Below are 24,520 nucleotides of genomic sequence, written 5' to 3' on the forward strand. Positions count from 1 at the left end.
CGCGGCGCTGGCCGGCCGGTAACCTTGCGGAGGGACGGAGGGTATACGGGCGAGTGGCACGCACGCTGCACGGCGCGGGCCTGTCGGAGCTCAGCCTCCACCAGGACCCGCGCGTGCAGCGGATGGAGGCACGTCTGAAGGTGACCAGGAAAGGTCGTTCTGTGTGGGGGAACACACTGTTGCATGGGGCAATTCCTGCACGCAGGTGCAGCTGCAGGGTGTGTGTGTGTGTGTGTGTGTGTGTGTGTGTGTGTGTGTGTGTGTGTGTGTGTGTGTGTGTGTGTGTGTGTGTGTGTGTGTGTGTGTGTGTGTGTGTGTGTGTGTGTGTGTGTGTGTGTGTGTGCGGGAGGGACATGGGGCATCCATACAGATGGATGAGAGTAGACATCCATCCTCATGAGACTTGTCTTTCTTGTTGCAGTCGCTCCATCTTCATCCAGTGATGCAGACCGTCCCTGTACCTGGCCTCCACCCCTTTATAGAGGGCACATGCATGATCTGTCGATTTTTTTACCATGTAGTTCTTTAAGTCCTGATCAAATCAGTCTGGAGGTTCAAAACTAACAGAAAACCTGCGTATTTAAGAATTTCTTGCTGAAAAATGCGATTTTTGTGTGATTGAGCCCAACTTATATGCATGAACTTCACCTCATATGACTCATATGACAGATAGACTATATTTAGTATCACATGTAAAGCCAGTAAGAGACACTCATACTTATGAAAGCAAAACACTTAATACGAACATATAAACATAACACAGAAGTTGGGAAGAAATGTGAGGAATTGAGGAAGTCACCGTACAAGGTGATCCGCCTGGTAAAGGGTTGTAATGGCTCCAGCCACTCGGCTGTGTCCAGTTCTAAATGTGCTGTTCCCACTGGGCCTTGACAAGGAGTGCGGGTGGCGGCAAGCCAGTGGTGGCGAGCAGCAGCAGCAGCAGCAACAGCAGCAACAGCAGCAGCAGCAGCAGCAGCAGCAGCAGCAGCAGCAGCGTCGTTGTCCCAGATAGAGAGGCGACACTTCCGACGTCTGACAGGAAAAGTGTGACTGGAGGCGCACAGGTGGAAAAAAAATCCTGACAGGGTGGTCCGAGTGTGGCTGGATGCCTGAACGGGGCCACTGCACAAAACACACACAAGCATGCACACACACACACACACGTGCGCGCCCCTGCTTGGCCTAGAATCAGGTCCGGTGAGGACTTTCACTCCTGTGTCTTCCACTCCTCCTCAGCCTTCCTGCTGCTGCGATAAAGAGAAAACACCTGAGGGAGAAGCAGTGTCCGCTTACTTTTTTCTTTAAAAAAAAAGAAAAAAAGAAACTAAACAAATTGCTGTAACCCTCTGAGGGATAGTGTGGGTAAATGGGCCTGCTGCTGAGGACAGTGGTGACCTTTTGTCTGACTCTTTTCATGTTCAAACACATTCTCAGCCAGGATGACCCTCCCTCTCCCTCTCCCTCTCCCTCTCCCTCTCCCTCTCCCTCTCCCTCTCCCTCTCCCTCTCCCTCTCCCTCTCCCTCTCCCTCTCCCTTTCCCTCTCCCTCACCCTCTCCCTCACCCTCTCCTCCTCTTACACACTCATTTTGAAAGTGCTGTGGTGTATGACACATTAGTGTGTGTCATTACAGAGATCATATAATTGATGTCTCTGGGCACAAGTGTCACTGTCTTCTTTGTGTGTTTACTGAGTATTGCTCCCATCCTGTGGCTAAAAGTCGATGTGTTGCATACAAGAGTTGGGAATGCGTAACAAATTGAGTACCGAAGTGTTTCCCTTTCATTTTCTGTCTTTGCGGCATAATGCACAGTCTGAAAGCTGCAATCGCAGGGAGCATGATCATGACAGTTTATTTCATACATCTGCGATTTGCAATGCTCGGGGTGAACCAAACAGCCAGGTTTCAGATAAAGCAAGACGTACCGGTACTCTATTTTGGTTTATTCTCACAGATATGACATCACATCGATTTTCTATTCTTTACAGATGTTTATCACGCGTTTGATTATTGGTGGACTTTGGTCTCAGTTACTGTCGGTGCTTCAGTCAGCGCGAGGACAGAAATACCTTGCATTAAACGAGAGGTTCTAATGATATAGACTGACACTTTCATGCAAAAGGGCTCAATCTGTGTAACAGGGTGACACTGCATCATGTAACAATGACAAAGAAGATTGTAGCTGTAATTTTCCAATAAAAGTAACTGTGACTCCCAATTTGGATACATGACACACTACAAAGACTCCAAACTGAACAGCAGATGGCAATGATGCCTTGAGTAATGCAGCAGTGGAAGCTAATTGTCTTGTCTTGTCTTGTCTTGTCTTGTCTTAAATATCTTAAAGAGAGAGGAGAGATAGATAGATAGATAGATAGATAGGTCGATAGATAGATAGATAGATAGATAGATAGATAGATAGATAGATAGAGAGAGAGAGAGAGAGAGAGAGAGAGAGACAGAGAGAGAGAGACAGAGAGAGAGAGAGAGACATAGATAGAGTTTTACACCCAAATGAAAAAAAGAAGCATTTCCATTCAGTTCCAATGATACAGTATGAGCCCCCTGTAGTACGGACACATTATTACACTTGAAGACACAAGGTCATTGTGCCCCGGAAAGCTCATATTCTGGTATTTTTTTGTTAAGACTATTTAACCAAAGCTCATGTAAGCAGTAGTACATCTATTTTCCCAATTTGTCAGCTGTCCATTTGAGTTTGAAAAAGAAAATTAGCAAGTGAAATTAAAGTCTCTCTGTCTTAAAAGAATTCATAATGAAACTGCAGGAGAATACTGAGCCTGTTTGGATACAGATCAGAGCGGGGTGGCCTCAATGAAGTGCATTTGGGCGTACGGGTGGAGCGTGGTTTCTCAAGATCTCCTAGGAGTTGGGGATAAGAATAGAAGGCTGCATTTCCGCAAGTACCTACTCAGAATTGTGGAAAATGAGAGGTAGTGGAAGGACTCCGGGACCCCATTGAAATTGGGTATGTGGACAGTCGGAGGTGCCGTAACTCTCCAACCGTCATGGAGTGAAGTGGGTACCTGGCTGGTTGTATGGCTGGACGAGCTTCTGTAGCGTTGACCTCTCTGAACATGACTTGAGGTGGTGTTGACAACCTGGGTGAATTCTGTCACATGCTCAGTGGCACTGACTTCTCAAGACATTAGATAACTTGGTGCAGTGTTGATGACCCAGTTTGGAAAATCCACATTGGACTTCCAGCAGTCCAGGCAGCTCTGACCTCCTGAAGACAATGTGTAGGACAGTGCAGAGAATCCGGCTGTATACATAGACTCTGCAACATCAACCCCTCTGGAAAGATGGCCTGGGGTCGCGTCGGCTACCCAACTGAAGCTTGGCACAGGTTGTTCGTTGTGACTCGATGTGCGGCAGCGTTGACAGTAACGCTGGACTCCCTCTCTGTCAACCCTCCTGGACCTGGCGTGACCTGAGCAATTGATATGATGTGAAAGGGCATGGCTGGTCTCCTTCCTTTATTGGCATTAACCCACCCTGGACCAGGCAGGATATGAGGTCTTGAGATGGCGTGGGATGGCTTTGACGATGAAGCTAAACTCCCTCACAGCCTCACCTGGGTCAAGCCTCCTGGACTTGGTCATTGAAGATAAAGCCAGGTTGTAGTGCAGGTTCATCAATATCAGCAACCTCGATCTTTTCAAGACGTGGCGTGAGTGGTGTGGCGACAGCTGGGGCCGTGATTGACACGCTAGTGGACATAATGGACATACTGATCTCTCAGGAGACATGGGGTAGGGTGGCATTAATGGGTCAGCCGACCCAACTTCTGCAGCCTGCAGCAACATCCGGTCCTACGTGACCCCCTGGTAGCTGACTGCAGGTTGGCAGGCTCATGGCAAGTAGGTGTAGGGCTCATAGGCTTGTCGTTTGCCGTCTTAATGATAGCCTGAGATGTGTCAAGACATGGCACACATCAGTACAGATGGGGAACAGGAAACTCAACATGGACTTGACCAAATCCAAAACTCTTCTCACCTATGAGATGAACCGCCCCAAGAACGATGAGACAGAAAAGAAATCTACTGAGCGGTCGCAGCAACAGCGAACCTTTACATAAACAAGAGACGGGACAGGAATCACAACCAGAGCAACACGACAAGACCTGAAGCACAAGAAACTATGAGGGAATTACACAAACAACACACTAGAAAAATAAGCCTTGAAGGCAAAAGACAAAACAGAATCCCACACAAGACAACAAGGCCTGTTTGTATGTGTTATGAAGGCCAAACGCGTTGCACAACAAAGTCTTTTTCTTTCGTTTGGATTATTCTGCAATGCAGCCTCACATGTGCAGTGTACACATCAAAGCTCAGAAACAAGCAGAAAGACAGACTGCCAGTTAGTTGCAGTAGTTCGGAGCATGAGCAGAGGAGCTTTTTCATGTGTGAGCGTTATAAAATCAGACGGAATCAGTGAGTAAGAGATTGGGCTGGGAAGAAAATGTGCGACTGCCTGAGTAAATAAATGATTGCAGTAGCGGGAAGCAGATAGATGGAGAGTGCGACAAAATGAGGGTAGTCAGGAGAGGGGAAGGTAAAATAATAACTAGCGATGAGACAACAAGACAGAACACAGAGAAAAGAAGAAAAAAAAAAACCTCCCAACAAAACCTGCAAACTTCTGCAAGTCGACAGAAAGGGATTAGCAGATGAGAGCAACATGAGAGAAGATGGAGCGAAGAAGAGGAGGCCTGAACGGCAGAGCGGGGTGACTCAGTCATAAACTAACACTCGGGATGGAGGCATGGCAGAGCTGAGAGGGAAAGGAGGGAGAAGATGCAAGAGAGTGAAGGGTGGAGAGGAGGAGGGGGAGGAGGAGGAGGAGGAGGAGGAGGAAAGGAATTAATCATGAGCTTCTCTTGTTTTTCCCTTTTTTAATGCTCATCTGAATGTAAACCATCCTGATAAGGAATGCGTTGTGGCAAAGATTCAGCGACGGCCGACGCTAATTTCCCATGTGGGACGAAGCTTTTTCACCTGAGAACGTTTCTCTCAGTTCCCGTCATGCTGATCGTACTATAGTGACTGTAGAACCTTCAATGTGTTAACAGTTATATCCTGTTAGTAAGGGAAATGTTGGATGTCGTTTGATCTGGTAGCAGGTCTACCATCTCGACGATTAGCTTCTGAAATCTCAGTCACTGTTCTTCCTGGGATCTCATCAAATTCATTACATTTATTTATTCATTTATCTCTATCTCTCTTATGTTTTTGAAAAATTATTCACCTATTGCATAATTTTGTTTTTAATAGTATTTGTTGCCGTCTCAGATATATGTGCATATGTATTTGTACGTTCATATTGAAGTCATAGTACAGAATATATATTATTCATTGATGTAGTTCAAGTCCTTTTTCATTGTTTCCAATGAAACCAGTGTTTATTGGGTAAAAAGGAACAACTTTAATTTCTTTTGAAACCGTTCTCCAGCAACAAAAACACAGGCAATGCATTCCATGCAACCAGTTGCTCGATATGATACTGTACTTTGCATTTTATTGGTTCTACATGCAGGTAGAACCCTCATGTTAATGTTTTGCCTTGTAGTTTGAGAATAGCAAGAGTCTGAGAAAAAAACAGCATTTATTATAAATTACTTCTGGATTTTTTTTGTTAAAATAATAATCCTGATAAATATTGAATTTGACAGTCAGCCAAACCAACTCATTATGCATTGTTATTACACTGGTTCTGAATGGACATTATTCTCAGCGACCGGTAACCTGAATAACTTATCGTTACTTGTGTTTGGCCAAATGACAGATGAATTAGAAAAATCTGAGGTACTGATTTGACACAGGCCATTAGACCGTGCATTGATTTGTTAGTCGCTCGCTCCTCCAGAACCACTCCAGAAGCACACAGTTTGAATCGGTTTTCCACTGTCCTGGTCGTGGAGACCATGTCCTGCCCAGCGATGTTCGAGTTTGAACGAATCGTTCAAGACCCGGTAGCTAAATGGCCGGTGCCAGTCAGTAGTCAGCTTAACCACCAGTGTCATTTTACGATCTCGCTGTGCCCTCTTTCATAAAGTGTTTGCAGTTCAGAGACACAACTCCTGCTCCTTCTGTTTGCTCCAATACGAATGCAGCGGCGTGCCGATGTGGAGAGAAGCTAAGCTAATATTAGCAGCTAACGGATGTAATGATGAAAAACAGAAAGCTTCTGTTTATAAACTGTGATGGAAGCGTTGATCAGAGTTGCTGTGTGCGACATGCGAACAAAGGATATACACATTACCAAGAAAACACATGTGTACTGAAAACAAATGTTTATTGCCAAAGAGAAAACACAAAGCAGAGGGAGGAAACTGGAGGTGTTGGCTAGCTCAGATTTGACGTTCATGCGGGCTCCACAAAACCAGATAAATTAGTTCTCTTTTGATTTTCCCCTGAAGTCTGAAATGTCCTGATGAAATGTCAGACCTCACTGTCGTTTCTCTCTCGGGGAAATAAACACACTGCTCAGTTGTCACGTCGTTAGCAGGATCTCTGAAGACTCCAGAGAGGAAACACTGACAGAATTATAGCCAGAGGACTGAAGACCAGGTAGCAGTGGGAAGGTGAGCTCAAAGAACTGAGGGGTCGAACCACATTCTCTAAGTCAAACCAATGTGGGCTGAGGCTGGTTGAGAGAGTTTACATCATTTTTTCCCACTTGCTCGTTCAAACACAGGCATCTGAGTACAAATGGCCACTTTAATTTCAGTGTCAGTGTGTGAGACTGCCTCGTGTTCTCGTCTGTTGATAGATGACGTAACCTCAAGACTTTGACGAAGTAGAATAGAAGATGGATGCAGTGTAAATGAGAGCTAAGTAGCTCGCCACTGTATGAACTCTAGAAAATACAGTTAGGGACAAAGATTGTTCAACAAATATGTTAAAATCGAAGTTATGACCGAAACATACCTTCCAAAGAATGCTATGCTAACGCTAATGCTGCTGGTATGTGCAGCTGTTTGTCTTGCGTAGTATCCACTCAGGAGTGTTTGGCAGGAGACTGAAATATGATGCGATGATGTGTGTTCAGGAAGGCTTTTTTTCTCAGGGTCTAATTAAAGTTTGCATGCAAGCACATGTGGGAGCTGAACAAAATACATTCAGCACCGATTTAGCATCTTCATGATTATGGAGTGTCGGGTGCTAGGGCCAGTTTATGCTAACAGATTATTGTACAATGCAAAATGTGATTAGAATGTCTGAAAAGTCTCTGTTGTTCATCATTGTGTGCGTTTTAATTGAGTTTGAAGAGGAGGTGCAATCAGCCTCAGTCTTTAGCGGAGCTCTGCTGTCATTGTGTTGAGAGGCCTTTCCTCAGCTGGCTCCACACGACTTTTACTTTGAACAGATTATATGTTTTATTTTCCCTTTTTATGTCTTATGATATTTTCTGAATCTTGCCTGTTTATTCCATAGTTTTGACTTTGCTGATCGTCTCCCACATTCACTGGATGTTTGACGCCCGCTGATGTTTGATAACTTCCTCTACCATCAAGTTCAACTCCATAATATCACATTTCACCCGGTGCCTGTGGGGCATCAGTCCATCCGATCGCTCCACAGTGAACTCAATCAACCAAACACAGAAATGATGTGTCCAGCAGATCGTCCTCATGTAAACAGGCCTGATGAACTCACGGCCATCATTATACTCCCGCTGTCACTCGCTGTGTTACTCTTATGAATCGCCTGCAAAATGCAAACAAATCAAAAGTGTAATCTCTCTGTGTGAGCCTGTGATTCAGCACGCTTTGTCCAGGATCTTAGTAAATAAGTCCCATCACTGATCATCACTGGTGTTTGTCTTGGCGTTAAGAGTACAAGGGCTTGGTGTCTAAAAAGGCAGAGAGTTGAATCTGGGCTGGGCCGACGTCGTCTCGCTCGCAGAGGCTTTTGATGTGCCGGTGGTGAGTGAGATCAATGGAGCGCAGTGGTAATGCTTCTGTCTCTCTCCTGCTCTCTTCCAGGTCCCGGTAGTGCAGCAGTAGTTACCTCTGGACTGGATCTGCTTCCTGTGTCTGATTTATCAGCGGCCCTCGCCTCGCTCGTCCCTCTCCCCACCCGCCCATCACCTCTTCATCTCTGTACGTCTGCTAGCACGTCTGCTGGCACGTCTGCTGTCTGTCGGCCCGTCCGTCCCTCCGTCCCTCCGTCCACCGATGGACTGGCTGTGACCCTGGAGGGAGGGGGAAAGAAACAAGAAAAGAGTCGCAGTGGAAGAGGAAGGACAAGAAAGCTGGATTCCTTCAGACGTCACGCTTCTGAGGTGCCCCTGCTCGCTGTCCTTCATCCCCCTCACCCTCCTCCTCCTCCACCTCCATCTATGATGGAGATTTAAAGGAGCAGTGGGACATTTGACCAAGGAAGCCGGGAGAAGGAGAAACACCCACAACCAACACTCCCTTTGCCCTTCAGTAAGATATCAAAACGGGCTTTGGGTAAAACCTGGGTGAACCTTAATTCATAAACAAGGTTTTGACTGTTGTACACATGAGCAACTCTCCACCCACCAAACGAAGGGGGACCAGAGCAGACCACTGAGGACAGGAGGACCAACACAGAGCGTTAACCTGACTGACATGTCAACAACAGCCACCATGGGCGAAATGGCAAACAGCGCTGTGGAGTTTTACCCCAAAGGGACTCGAGGCGGGGGCGGTGGAGGAGGAAGGGCGGACGGCGGCCATGCAGGCGGAGACTTTGTGGTGACGGTGACGGAGCTGAGGGAGCTGATGGAGCTCCGGGGGTCCGACGCCCTACAGAAGGTCCAGGACAGCTACGGCGACTTGGAGGGACTCTGCCAGAGACTACAGTCCAGCACCACTGACGGTGAGCAGGCCGCACATGCACATGGCTGAATGGGGGCAAAATGCAATGCAAGGTTGGATGGGTGGATGAATAATGGAGGAGTAAATGGATGAATGGATGAAAGCGCAAATGTATGAGCAGACTGGTGGAGGGTGCGTTGCGTGGAAGAGAAGACACATGACGAGATAAATGGACGGCTGACTTGTTGGATGGAGGAGATGCATTTACAGGAAAGGAGTCAGTTTGCTGAGGTTTTGTGAATGAGAGAGACGGTGCTGCCTGCTCGGGTCACACCAACCACAAAGATGGAGTCACTGTGAACTGGCTATTTTTAAAAGCCTGGCTCAGTAACAAGTGAGGCGGCAGTATTAGTACATTTCAAATCTCTACTCTTCAAATATCATTTTAAATGGCATCAAATACAGATTCAACACATTTTTTTTTCTTCAGTTTTAGACGAAATACAGACTCCTAGCATTGTGCTGTATAAGCTGATGGACTGGCGATCTGTCCAGCTGGCGGTGGGCGGGGCCAGTTGTTAGCAACCCTGAACAGGACGAAGCGGTGGAGAAGATGGCTCCATGAAATGACCTCAACATCACCTCGTTATTGTAGACTGCACTATAATGTTGAAATGGAAACCCTGAAATCACCAATATTTGTATTGAAAAGTGCACACACACACACACACACACACACACACACACACACACACACACACACACACACACACACCACACACACACACACACACACACGAGCAGGCATGCAAGAAAAAACCCGGGCTTGTGGTGGCCTCCGGGTTAAAGAGGTGGACTTTGTGACCCGAGGTTCACAGGTTGGACTCCCACAGCTGACAGGTCACCGCTGAGGGTCTCAAAGCATGACCCCCTGACCCCCAGCAGCTCTCGGTGAGGCCTGCTGTGGCCATCCACTGCTATCAGAAATACGACAGACCGAATCTTGGAAAAATGATTTTCCCAAGAGGGATTATTAAAGAAAATGGAAAAAAAAAATGAATGAATGAAGCGCGTTGTACTTCATATATGTGAATATTAGCTGTGTCCCATAATATCGTAGGAGTAATACAGTATATGCTAATAGATTCATTGACAGCAATCTGTGATCAACATGACTTTTATCAATTATGGTGTGTGTTTGACCCGCTCCTCTGGCATTACACCTTTTTCAGACTTTCTTGTCTTGCTAATCTTTTCCTGCAAATTTGAGTTAGTGAGAGATTTCATTTATGTACCAGATTTATTTTCTGTAACGCTCCGATGTGTTTGATAACGTCCTGGTATCGGTATCTTATTAGCTCATTTAATTTTGTGTTTGTGATGCTCATTGCTCCATCCAGAGGCTACATGATCAATCCAGGCAACAGCGAACACACATATCCCGTCAGGGCCGTTTTCTTCAACGTCACTCAGCTGGCTGATCCTGAACATGTTTTCAGTCGGAGGGATTTGAGCAAAAAGGTCTGCAGCGGTTCATGGAGTGACTTCAGCTTTGGCCAGTCACCGGGGAGCAAACAGTCCCATCACATGTCATCCATGAGTCAAGCAGTCATGTCGAAGGTACTCTGCCATCGTGTGGAGCGGTCTTTTAAAAATGGAAGCTTGTGAAGTGGCTTCAGCGCTGATTTGGCTTTCAGTGGGAATGTGTCCACAGCTGCGTCTCCCTGCGTCATGAGGACAAGATGTGAGGTGTGCAGCTCACATGGAATCTGTTCCCTGATGGCATGAGGGCATCTGACGGAAGGAACACAAACATCCACGAAAAACTCTATTTAACTGTTGAGCTCGGGGTGAAAACAAACCCAGCTGACCTCATTCAATGGCTTTCAGACGCTTTTTTACCTGCAAGATAGAGAATATGCACACAGACTGAGTCGTTTACAGTCATTCCTCGGTACATTTATTATTTAAAATGTAAAGTGCCTGTGCAGTCTGACTGTATAGGGATCATTCTGCATTTATGGTGTTATGATTTTAGCGTCACACGATTTGCTGTTAACCCTTTATCGGGCACAGCACAAGTGGAAATATATTGAGGATATTCAAATGATAAGTAAACATTCTTATGTGACTTATCTGTGAATTGTTCAATGAATTAACTGACTGGAATCCTATTTGAATACGTCGTTTACATACAAATTGCAAAAGATTGACTATATTTTACTGAGCGCCACTGTCTCAGCATAAAGTCCAGATTTGGCCCATTAGAAAGGAGACGTTGATTGTACTTCACCTTTAAAGGGTTAATGAGTGATTAAATTGCGGTTAATCAATGGGAACCATTATGTCAGCGGACTGAAGATGCAGAAACATCTACGCCAGAGCGTACAGTCCTATCATTAGTCCAATATTTATTTCATTATTGAGCCAGTAGCACTAATAAAATAATCCCACACCACATGTGATCACTTTCCGTCATGGCTGAGTCCAACAGCCAGGAAAGACGCAGTCGGTGGTTTTGCAGCTCTACGAGTCAATGCCAATTTAAATCCTCTCCGTCTTTCGGAGTTTTTCCATTCCACCTTCATAACGTCCGTCGATCAAAGAGCTTTTTCCTGCTTTGTTAGGAACAGTCATCTTCGGTTATGGCTGCACGATATCAGGCGAACACGCAGTAATCTTGTCCAGCATTGCGATAACGTTAAAAAAAAAAAAGCACTTCAGTAGAATATGATCTGTCTTTGGGCTTCTTCTTTTTTTTCACACACCGTGTGACCTCAGCTCTTCACATTTATCTGCTGAGCAGCTTCTCTGGCTGCAGGTCTCCATCGTTCACATGTACTTGGAAACATCGTTCACTTCAGTCCACTCTTGTTATATCTATCGTGTCCATGTCGGTTTCACAGTAACGATAAAATGGCTGTATCAGTAAAAACCTTACTTTCTTTACATGACCTGTCCACACGATCGGTCTTTGAGTTCGCAGCTTAGAACAACCACACCTGTGTCTCATGAGTTCTGCGTCCATGAGTTTAGGGTGGAGCTCCTGCTTCATGGTTATATTTCTGTTGATCATTGTTGCTCCACATGCAGCAATGCAACACATTTTAATGTGGTTATGATGGAAAGTGAAACGTTCTTCCAGGCTGTGACGTTTTGTAAATGTGAGGGTTGATTTTACAAGATAGATGTAATGTAAATTATTTCAAACTACAGCTTGCGTGTATGCGTGATGTTGTTCTGCATCGTCACCTCCGATTCAGTGAAGCGTGACGCCATACAGTCAAACTTAATGCATATTAAATCCATACATAGTACTAAAGTTAGCACCAACTAGTGGCCGTGACACTAGTTGGTGTGACACTGCTCCCGTAGCGCGCCCTCTCATGTAAAGCCCTGTGGTGGAATTCAAGTCACATCTCTGTTCAGCCATAACTTCCCCTGTTCTTTTCAAATCATAAAAAAAGTGGGTATGGTGTCATACTGCAGATTCAGCCATTTTGTGTTCACGTGCTAAATCTTAGCTCGGTCTGTTAGCATAGCACATTGTTTCTAATGCATATTCCTCCTGATAACTATCTCAGTCTAATGTAAAATATCTTCTGACAGTTATGAAAGAATACAGAAAACACTGAACACAGTGAATGGTGACTGTTTATTTCTTTGACACTGATTTTCTGTTACGTCTCAGACAAACGAGTGCAGGATGAACTGCACCCATTAAACTGTGACGGACGAGCTGCTGGAGAGTAATCCTGCCACAGAAAGCAGGTTTCTGGTTGAGGTGAACAGAGAGAAGATGGGGGATGAATTGATTGATGAGTGAATGATGGGATTAAAGTGGGTGAATGAATTGAAAGCTGATCGAGTAAATGAATAAATAGATGAATGAAGCTAAAATGTACAAGGATTAACCCAAATCTCTTACGCCTCACCTGTGGAAGCAGCCGCTGGTTTCAGTGCGTAACCCAAATGTTTGTTTGGATGACGTCAAAAGAAAGAAAGACAATATGCAACAACAGTAATTAACGTGCAGTTATTGTTAAAACAGTCTGCAAGTTTAAGTTCACTGTGTTTTTTTATTCTAGTTGAAAATACATACAGTACATTCAGGTTAAGAAGGTTCCTGTCCTGGAAATCCTTTTTTCATGGACATCAAAATGCTATGACTGGTGTTGATTGAACAGTTTTTGTCTACCTCACTCATTTCAATGAGTTCTGACGAAAGAACCAAAAGACTTGCACCGAAGCTTAAAAGTCATAATCAGCAATCATCACTGAAATTATTCACGGGCTATTAATGCATCGTCATGCTGATCATCATAGTAGAAACAGGTGGATGCCATGTTTGATGTTTGCTATGTGGCTTGTATTACTGTAAGAATCAACTTAAAATTCAAAATATATGGTAAATCCCATCTGGGACCACTAAGTGTCACTGTATGACAACAGAAAGCTGCTACAGCGCCATAGAAAAACCTTCATTACTGCTGGATTTGATGAGCAGAAAAATGTCTCCAAAAGGAACCAAAAATCATCAAATATTTAGAGCAGGAACAGAAAGAGTTCAGAGTGTGAGGAACTTGCGAGGGACTCGATAAACGCAGGGAAACTTACTGTGAAGAAGACAACAAAGAAGTCTAATCGTGGGCTAAAAGCTGAGGAACAAATCCACAGAAGGTTCTGGAACAGCAGCTAACCTGTTCATAGTATTTAGTTTATGAGAACATGCTGGGTGTCTTTTTTTAAATTCAGAATTCAAGCTGTAGCGACCAAACAAGAACCTCCTGCATGCAACCACCTGACCTGACACCTGCCGCAGCAATGACATCACAACATGATGACATCACAACATGATGACATGACGGAAAAACACAGTGATCGGATTATTACATATTAAAGCATCTATCAGTGTGATACAATTACTCAGAAATGTAGTTTAAATATACCAGGGTGCAGATGTTGTGAAGGTGTCTCGGATTTTTCAAATGACCTTTGGCTATGTCCAATGTTAGCCAGCCAAGATTATGTCTCTGTCTGTGTATTTATTTATTTATTGGTTTGTATGTATGTATGTACGTGTGTATGTATGTGTGTATGTATGTATTGTATGTATTGTATGCTACCAACTTTTAGCAAAAGAACTGCATTACATTTTCCGAGATGATTTGTCTTTATCCAAGGATGATGGAGAGCAATTGGGTCAAAGGTCAAGGTCGAGGTCACAAAAAGGTCAAGAAAGTATATTCGTCATAACCTGGACAGTTTTAATTCAATTAATCCCAAACAAATACCAAAATGTTCCCTTTTTAATTGCCTATCCTCTGATATGCCGCATGATGCAGTGATGTTCATTATCCTGGCTAGTGGCTGGGGGCCAAAGGTCAGGGGGAGAAGTGGGGGTGGTCAAATATTTCAACATTTGTGTCAAACAGTGATAACATGAAGCAATTCAAACGGCCGTGACAAACGATGGAAGGAGTGGTGTGGTGGCTCAAATACACTGGTAATCCATTGGTTCCCATGGTGATAAATGTGGCGTTGGCGAAGGTATGTGCTCTACCGAGTGCCTGTTCTTGTTTGACATTTTTTCCATTTTAAAGGAGTCATATCATGCAGATTTTCACCACTTGAACATGGTCTCATTGGTCCAAAAATCTTGTATTCAAGTTTATTGCTCCAAATCCAGTTTTTCCTTGATTCTCATCCATTAGAATAATGGATCATAGGAGCTGCATTCAGAATCTGCTGTGTCTGTGTGACCTGGACTGGCTCCGCCCACACGCGCCCATCTATGGGAAGAGGAGGAAGTACTTCCTCTCGTGGTGCCATGTGCCAGAGCAGAGCTGCCTGATTGTGGGAGGAGTCAAAGGGGAGGGGCCTACCTTGATTGTGATTGGCTGAACCCCCAATGACACTATATAGGGTTTGATTTCTGATTGGCTGGTTGGAACAACACACTTTTTAAAACCTGGAACAAGCCAGGGAGAGAGAGGACACACTTTCTTCTCTTCTGGGACGTCGGTCCAGGTATGGAGACGATTAGTACTGCTGGAAAACTTTTAGGAAGTGAATATGACTCCTTTAAAATTAATGTCCTTCTCACTGACCCCTGAACTCCAAACTGTGTGATAATTCACCATAGATAGATAGATAGATAGATAGATAGATAGATAGATAGATAGATAGATAGATAGATAGAGTGAAGTTGATCAAACTCTTGCAAAAGATCTGATGGTTCTGGAGTATAAATTGTGTTCCTGCGTTCTCAGTGTGTGTGCCTACTGGTGTGCTCTGAACGGGGTGTGGTACCACACTACGCCCACCTCTCCAACTAGTTTGTAGCCTAGCAACACAACAGCAGCGAGAAGTGGGCCTGGAAAGTCACACAGCGAGAGAAAGATGACTTAGAACTGTGAGATGGAGAAGATGGAAATGGTGAGGAAGAGAGGGCAGTGAGTAGAGGAAGGTGTGTGTGTGTGTGTGTGTGTGTGTGTGTGTGTGTGTGTGTGTGTGTGTGTGTGTGTGTGTGTGTGTGTGTGTGTGTGTGTGTGTGTGTGTGTGCGTGTGCGTGTGTGTGCGTGAGGAAGAGAGATGATAAAAGGTGAGAGGGGTTGGTGGGTGTGAAGTTACAGTAAGTCTGTGTTGAGTGTTGCTAATCTGATACTGTGGGCAGCTCAGGAATCAGTGCAGCAGGTCCCAACAAACCTTTAAGCACACACACACACACACACACACACACACACACACACACACACACACACACACACACACACACACACACACACACACACACACACACACACACACACACACACACACACACACACACACACACCCACGCACACACACACACACAAATGTTGAAGTTCTTCTTCTGGAACTCTGCTGACTTTCACAAATCAGATACGTTGTAGTGTAAAGCCGCACACCTGCCACAGTGCAAACACACACACACACGTAGTAAACCTTGTAGAAAGGTGACGGTGTCACTGGAAACTGCTCAAAGTAGTGCGACTGATGGCTTGGGCTGGAGATGTTCAGATCTGAGCCTTTGTACAGTGACAATAAACACACACTGATCAGAGAGCTGGATGTGAATCAGCACATCAGAGAGGAAATGATGGGTGTGGAGGTCGTTACACAGACACACACTGGGGCGAAGATGGTGTGTACATTATGATGCAGCTGATGCTGAGCATCATCTGTAACGCGATCCACAGAGTGGGGGGGGGTTAAACCAATACAGAGTCATCACACAAACAGATATGGATACCAGAGCACTGCAGCATGAGACCAAGACATCCATGGAGGAGACGGAAAGAGGGAACGATGAGGAAGAGGCAACGAGAGAGGACTGTGTGTGTGTGTGTGTGTGTGTGTGTGTGTGTGTGTGTGTGTGTGTGTGTGTGTGTGTGTGTGTGTGTGTGTGTGTGTGTGTGTGTGTGTGGGGGGGTGGGGGGGTGGTGAGGGATGGGTCGGTGGTTGAGGGGTGAGGAAGGAAAGCTAGAACAGCTTGCCGCATTGTCAAGGACACATCAAGGGGAGATTGAGAGGGAGAAAAAAAGAGGAGGAGACCTGATGAGAGAGAGGGCTGTGGAAGAGGATAAGAAGGAAGGAGTGAAGAAGGGAGGGAGGGAGGGACTAATGAAAAGAGGATACAGCTCGCTATGATTACTCAGCATAAGGTCACCTGTTTCCTCTCTCTCGCTGCCTTGCCTCGCTCTGAACCCTGTTGACACATTGCCACGCAACTACTGGACACACCGGGGGCAACGTACCGTCCCTGCAGCAACACACACACACACACACACACACACACACACACACACACACACACACACACACACACACACACACCGATCTCGACCAACCTCACCCCCCCCCCCTCGCTGCATCCAATCAAAAACCAGAGCTCAGACAAAATGTTTGGCTGTAAAGGCTTGGAGCAGCAGCGGACTAGTGACATCACCTGTTGCTGGGCAGAAACTTGTTGGAGACAGGAAGCCCCTGACATGATATCTGTCGCCATGGAAACTGAATCACTTAGGGGTGAGGTTGAAGGGGAGAGGAAGGTGAGGATGGAGAGGTTTTCTATCACAGCATGGTAGTGAGGCTACATGGAAGGAAGACGTGATCAATTACACCCCCCCCCCCATACCCCCCATACCCACCCCCCCCAAGAGAAACACACACCTGAACATCCGAACACAGATAAATAACTGCCCTCTGATAGACCTCAATAGTGCAAGAGGAACTAGAAAGTACAGCAGGGCCTGAAATAGAAGCTGTTTGCTCAGTATTTGTAGTATAATGAGAAAACACCACACTCCTGTTTCAAACTTCTCATATATCCACATGAACACGCCTGTGTTTTCACTCTTTTAGTGTCCAGCCAGTGTTTAATTCCACCTGATGAAAAGTAGCGACACCACATTCACTTGCAGCATCAAACTTGTGACGATAAACACATTTGCAGTATATATTTTAACTGTTGATGCAGATCATATGTTATATTGTCTGACTGAAAGAGATCGCAACACATCTGACAGCGAGAAATAGTTCAGTTTTTGGCTGTAAATATGTGCAATTCCTTTCAGTTTTAGATATTTAACTACAAATAAATGGACAGTTTTATCCAGTTTGGATAGTTTTATTATTTAATTTACTGACGTTGGAAAACCTCAGGTACAAATGGACCCTTGTAAATAGTTTGGCCTGAATAAAATGGAGTGTCCCATTTTTAGAATTTTTAAAAGTTAAAAATAAAAATGCTGTCATTTTGCTGGGTTTTGCACTGCTTACAAAATAAGTCAAGTAGAGTAGACAAGAGGATGGATATTAAGGTAAAGAGAATAGAAAAAGGTTACCTAAAAGATTGTTTAGATCAAAAATATGATTTTGAATCATTCTGAAGGTCGTTATCGAAGAAAACATTGTTGGATTTGTGTTTTTGAATGATTATGAGTGGCATTGAGGTTCGTATCAGCCTTCAGCCTGCAGCTGACGCTGTCAGCAGGAGACTTTCCTTCACGTTGTTTGCAGAGCTTCCTTGAACATCCTGGATGAGGACGCAGGTGCAGTTTAAAGGTTTCTGGAGGTTTAAACTCGTGTCTCCTCCATTGGGATCGTCCTTTAAACACAGACCAACAACCTCACAATGTATGCATCAACCTCTGAACACACATGTTTCCCTTTAAAGCTCATAAACTGAAAATAAACCATGATAGACGTTTTCCTCCTGGTTTGATGCTCTGCTATGAATTAATACTTGAGTTAATTTGCCTGCTGCTCTTTTAAAAGCAGTGTGACTTTCCCAGTGACAGAGAAACAGTTTACAGCTTCGTAGGAAGTAACTTGTGATCCTTTGAACCTTTAGTGGAGCACCTTTTAAAACACTAGTAAACAAGAGCAATCACAGATTTCTGACGTCCGCCAAAGGTTTCATCTATCAGCGGTGATGTAACCCTTAAAAGCCTATCAAATGAAATACGAAACCAGAATGCGCATCCGGATTCGGATTCACCTCCAAAATGTAATGGAACCGTCCATGACCTGATATCTATCTGTGGTGAAATGTTTGACAAAATAAGTGTAATAGTTTTGACGTAGTCTTGCCAACAACCCTACAAACAGACAAAGAAATATAAGCCAATCATTTTATTAAGTCCTTGGTGGATGTAATCAAACATTTACCACCCTACATGTCAGTTGTTGGTGAGCTGCTATACAGCAAGATGCACTATTAGATTTAATTATATAATAAAATATGTTTTTAATGCTTCGGATTCACTCATTTTCATTTGAAACCACATCTTCTTTAAAATACTACAATACAATGTCTTATTTGCAACAAAAGTACACTAAATGTGACTTTCAAATAGATTAGGTACATCTAAACATTCATATTCAGCCAGTTGTGGGAGAGTTCTGTGTACATAAATGCATAAATCAGGTGCACTAACTGGGAATAAGGAAATGGACTGAACACTGTGTGTTTATCCTGTTTTAAGAAATAGAAAATTCCACCGATCAGCCACTAATTTTATTCTATATTTTTGTATTCCCATCAATTTACGATTGTTGGTTCATAGGAAATTGACCTGTAAAGGATTAATTATCGCCGTCTGTTAATAATATCTGTGTCACTGTGGTGTTGTGTGACGCATCCACCGAGCTGTCAGTGTTTTCTGTGTCGACCTGAAGACTGAGTCACTCATTAAGTGTGACTTGAGTTTGCGGGGAGGAAGATGCTCTTAAATGGCCGGACAAACTGATCCTCACCAGTTGGGGAAGGACTGGGTCAGTTCCTCCCCCAGTAAACAGAAGTTTAGCAAAACAGTGACAGTTCAAACATGAGCTTCAGCAGAGCGAGACAGCAACTCTTTAACTGTTTTCACTAAAATCATGTTGTTGCCCGAAGTGGAGGCGTCACAGGATCACACTTGTCTTTACTTCTGATAACGGATTCCGAAACCGTCGAATTGTTAATTTGATTTCCTTTAAAAGAACATTGCGCAAAACCTTTCCAGAACTGTCAAGGGTAATAAATACTAAGATTAATGGTTCAATAAAACAATAAGAGCGCTACCCTTCTTGAATTAAATTAATGTGTCTGACTTACATTTATTTCAATCAGCCCAGAGCAGCTCGGTTCAACCGCAGCATTTAGAAAGAACTGACTTTGAATTTTTCACCATTAAAAACAGACTCAATGATCTTTTCCTCACACTTTCTTCTTCACGGTCGTGCAGCTGAAGTTTCCAATACCACAGTTTTTATTTGTTGTCTGTTTTATTCAAATCTTCCTCAAACAAACGTGCTGGTCAGGAGCTTATAAACCCCACAAGTTTACACAAATATGTCTCGTATTGAACTAAAAAACATTTGTTTTTACCCTTCGGAACATGACTAAATGAATAATTGGAAGCAATTCATGCACACAACAAAAACTGTGTTTTATTCAGTATTTCATTTTTTTTTTTCTTTGAGTTTTACGGTGTAACACACATTATACATAGTTAAATATTCAGCTTTGCGATGAATCAAGTCATCGTTGTCGGGCAGAAGTGATGGTGTTGTTCTCGTCAGGTCTTCTGTAATTTGTCCATTTTTCTCATTTTTTATTAAATTGCAGTCTCAGTGTGTTTGTGAGTCTCTCCATCAGTTGAATCTCCTCCACAGTCCCGCCTACTGCTCCACATCCCGGGTGTTAGTCTGTACCAGTCCTGTGATTGACATTTTACTTGCTGACAGTAGTATTTTAATATACTGACCCTCTTCTTATACTACCTCACCTGCCATGTGTCCCAAGTGTATATGGGTATCTCAGATCCTAATATTTTGAATTCAATTGAATTCAGCTTTATTTATGCAGCATCAAATACAACACAATCATTTGTAGGTGCTTTTTACAGAGAGAAACCCAACAGATCCACGGAAGTATAGTGACTGTGGAAAGGACAATCTCCCTCCAACAGGAAGAAACCTTTGGCTTTTCTGCTGGCAGACAGACTGGGGGGGAACAAAAATCCTTGTTCGGGTAGGGATGCAGAACCTGGTTGGAGCAGTGGGATCTAGAGGTAGAGTGGTAGAAGAGAGAGGAAGAGCGATGGAGATAGAGAGGTGGGGCGGTAGGTAGAGCAGTAGAGAGAGAGAGAGGGGTAGAGCAGAAGTGATAGAGAGAGAGGTGGGGGGTCTCAGGTATCTTGAAATGGCGATAGAGAGGCAGTGGTGGCGGGGGGTGTGGGGACAGTCATGGTAGCTCCACTGGAAAATGGTCCAGACTGTCTGGAAGCAGCCTGAACTGTAAGCTTGAGTAAACAGAGATCTTGAGTCTGGCTTTAAATGTAGAGCCTGTGCCAGATCCCCCTAAGTGAAACTAGGAACGGGTCCCACAGGAGAGGAGCCTGGTTGCTGAAGGCTCTGCCTCCCATTCTACTTCTAGAAAACCTTTCAAGTCTGCATGTTGTGTCCCAATATTGTTTGGCAAGTTCAAAACATGTGTGTGTGTGGGGGGGCGGTTCCTACATCCATCAAGCCACATCATTTCATTCAGTATTTAAAACACCAAACACGACAATACCCATAAGCCATCAGTGTTTCCAAGGCCTGTAGATGTATAGAAGTAAGACATACAAAGAGTCAGGGGATATTGTTGCGGTACATTAGAATAAACTAGAACAATCTATCAAACATGTTTGTAGAGGTGGTCAAACCTTCCTGAGACAGGAAAAACACTCAGCTCACTTTACTTTATTTATTTTCACAGCCTTGCTTCATCAACACAAGTAAATTATGCAAATAGTTACCTTGTTTTGTTGTTTTTTTTAAATGGATCAAGTAGAATGTTTTATCAGTGTAGTTGTCTATAGAGAACTGGACTCTGAGGTTTGCAGGTTCAAGTCCCTGAACAACTGAACCATTTAAACAGTAGCTTCTTAAAGCAGTGAGTTACATGATGATTGTGTCCCTCTGTGTGCTGTTTTTTTTTTCTTCCTCCTGATGTGTAAATGTGACTTTCTGCTTGTTTTCACGGGACATTGATGGTGAATCTCTCTCCCCGTCTGTGCTCTCAGGCCTCACAGGGGACCCAGCAGACCTGGAGCGTCGGCACCAAGCATACGGCCAAAACTTCATTCCCCCAAAGAAGCCCAAGACCTTCCTGGAGCTGGTGTGGGAAGCTCTGCAGGACGTCACGCTCATCATCCTGGAGGCCGCGGCCATCATCTCTCTGGGCCTCTCCTTTTACCAGCCTCCTGGCTCGGAAACTGAATGTAAGAGATGAAGGATGTTACACCTCCAGTACCTTAAAGTCTCTCGCTTCTTCAATAATGTGATAAAGTTTAAATATGACCCCGTGCATCAATTGAGTTTCATAGTGTGTTAGAAATAGAACATTTCCGTTTCCAACTGCTTCCACCACTGCTCTCTACAGGGTTAAATAAGTTGCCTTATCACAGATTTCTGCAGACCCTCACCTTGTGGGATGAGGCTGATGTCAATTTACGAGCACTCCATGCTCCAAGCGCATAGATTCAGTTACATCTCGGAAACCCTCCTCCCAGAACACAAAAGAATTTGATACATGAACAATATAATATAATAGATCATCTTTAAAGTTGTAGCAAAGTTTATTAACTCTCATCTCTCCAATGACAACATTTGGTAACGTTTGCATTTCTTGCTGTCTCTTTCTACTTCATATTAATATCAGTCATATAATCAAATTCTAATACTAAACAGTTAGATGGGGGCTTACTTGAAAATATCATGAACTATGAAAAACCTTGGTTGAGCAAAGCATAGTGCAAATATTCTGACATACGAACACCCAATCGCACCTCCACCCGGCTAAATCAGACTATTCCTCCATCTTCCTGGTGCCGAAATACAAACAACTGATGGGAGATGTTCCAATTCAACTCCAGTGACATGAACAAGTTTACGGAAGTGGGGACGGACTTGATGGCAGCACTTGATGGCAACACTTGTAGGCAACGCTGTCCTCATGGTGACTGTTAGGGTCTTCCTGAACAAGAAGCCCTGGCTGGATAAGACTATCTGCACCGCTGTGAAGGACCACACCTGACGCTGCCTACGTCTCGGTGCTTCCCTGGGGCAGGATTGAGGAATGTACAGTGCAGTCTGACGGGCTGAGATAGGGAGTGAAGGGCGCTAAGTGAAGGTACAGGGACAAAGTGGAACTGTGATGAGGAGCTTGTGGCAAGGATTGCTGACCATCACTGACTTCAGGGGAAGATCACACGTTCCAGCGAGTCTGGGTGAAGCTTTAGCTCAGGGGTGGGCCATCCTGGTCCTGGAGGGCCACAGTCCTGCACGTTTTAGATGTTTCCCTGCTCAAACACACCTGTTATCATGATGAGGCTCTGCAGGAAGCTTGACAGGGAGCCACTAATTGCTGTCAGCTGTATTGATGTGAGGAGACATCTAAAACGTGCAGGGCTGCGGCCCTCCAGGACCAGGACTGCCCACCCCTGCTCTAGCTGATGGCCTGAAGGCCTTTTACACACAGTTTGATGTTGGCATCAGCACAGATGGTGTTCATTGATTATAGTTGAGTCTTCAACACCGTAGTCCCCATCAGACTCCACAACAACATGACTGGCTCAACACTTCCCCGTGTGACTGGATCCTGGACTTCCTGTCGGTCAGAACTCAGGTGGTCCATGTAGGGAGAAATCGCAGCCCCACAAGGGCTGTGTCTTCCGCCCCCTGCTCCTCCCCCCTCACACCCACATCAGAGTGGCCCCAACCAGCTCCCAGACCATTGTCAAATCTGCAGACGACACAGTAGTGGTCGGCTGCATGAGTCACAAGGATGAGCTGGCAAACACATCAGCTCCTGGAAATCAGCAAAGCCAAGGAGCTGATCGTGGGCTTTGGAAGGAGACAGCAGAGGAACTACGAACCACTGACGATCAGTTTGTTGAGACGGTGTGCAGTTTCAAACACCTGGGACTGCAGATCTCTGAGGCTCGAACATGGACTGTGACCTCCAGTCAGCACCTCACAAGTAGAGACAATAGGCGCATAACTGGAACAACATTGCTCATTCTCTGTGTGAACACACGCCCCCACTTCCACAAACCCTGTGTGCATTCATTGGGTGTCAGGATTTTGCCTGTTGTGATTCTTTTATATAATATTTTTTCCAATCTGTCTTTTTTTACTGTTGTGTCTATAACCTGTATTTAATATTTCCTGCCTTTTTGACATTGTGTTGTCGTGTCTACAGTCACTGCACTTCACTGATGAATAGAAAGTCTAAAGTCTAATCTTCTGCCGTGGTGGCATGTTTATAAGAGGTGGCTTAACCCGTAACGGAGCCTTGAGGAGCTCCACATGTACTTTTCCAGGTGAAATTCCGTCAAAATAAATTAAACCAGTTTAGTTCAACACTGCAGAACACGACAGGGAAGATATGTTGTGGTCTATAAAAAGTTTGAGTTGTTTAGAACAAACTTGATGACCGAAAAGGACGTTGCATACTAACTTGGGCTGTCAAAACAAGCACGCTAACTTGGATTAATCTATCAAAACAAAAATTCTAACAACGATTAATCTATTAAAACAAACATGCTTACACGGATTAATCTATTAAAACAAACACACAAAGACAGATTAATCTATCAAAACAAAAAAGCTAACATGGATTAATCTATTAAAACAAACACACTAACATGGATTAATCTATTAAAACAAACACACTAACATGGATTAACCTATCATCATGATTAATCTCATTAAAATTCTTTAACACAATTCACCCATCTACAATGCAAATTGACTCAATATTGTTAAAACATCTCTGGAAAAGCCTTTTGGGGACCAATGCACTTCCAGTTTAAAAGCAGTTTATATAAGATCTCCTCTCGGTCAACACCAATAAGTTAGTTTGTCTTAGTAGCTGGTGGCTTAAAGAGCCACCAGCCATTCATGTGGATAAATGCTTCTTTTGAAAAAGAGATTTTTTTGATAACATGAAGTGTTAATGGTGTTTAATAAACACAATAAATGCAGATAGATTCCCCTCTTTCTCAAATCTTCTCATGCAAAATCAAACGTGATTAATACAGATAAAAAATGTATAATGTTTAAAAGCGATTAATTGAAATCAACTCATATCAACCCTGTGATTAATTGTATTAAACGTTTTACTACTTTGTCAGCACTAAAACTAAG

General features: G+C 44.1%; 1 protein-coding gene across 2 annotated transcripts in view; it reads left to right on the top strand.

Moving 5' to 3' along the window:
• Positions 1–8,626: 8,626 nt before the first annotated feature.
• The window catches only part of atp2b3b (ATPase plasma membrane Ca2+ transporting 3b), a gene marked incomplete at both ends in the record, with an annotated part of 57,846 nt that continues 41,952 nt past the window's right edge, over positions 8,627–24,520 (top strand). For both annotated transcript variants that reach the window (XM_080496596.1, XM_080496597.1), the window contains 2 exons: positions 8,627–8,876; positions 21,394–21,591. In XM_080496596.1, the coding sequence (XP_080352722.1) occupies positions 8,627–8,876; positions 21,394–21,591 (448 nt within the window). The remainder of the gene's footprint in view (positions 8,877–21,393; positions 21,592–24,520) is intronic.

This window comes from Blennius ocellaris (genome assembly GCF_963422515.1).
Source record: "Blennius ocellaris genome assembly, chromosome: 5".
NCBI lineage: Eukaryota > Metazoa > Chordata > Actinopteri > Blenniiformes > Blenniidae > Blennius > Blennius ocellaris.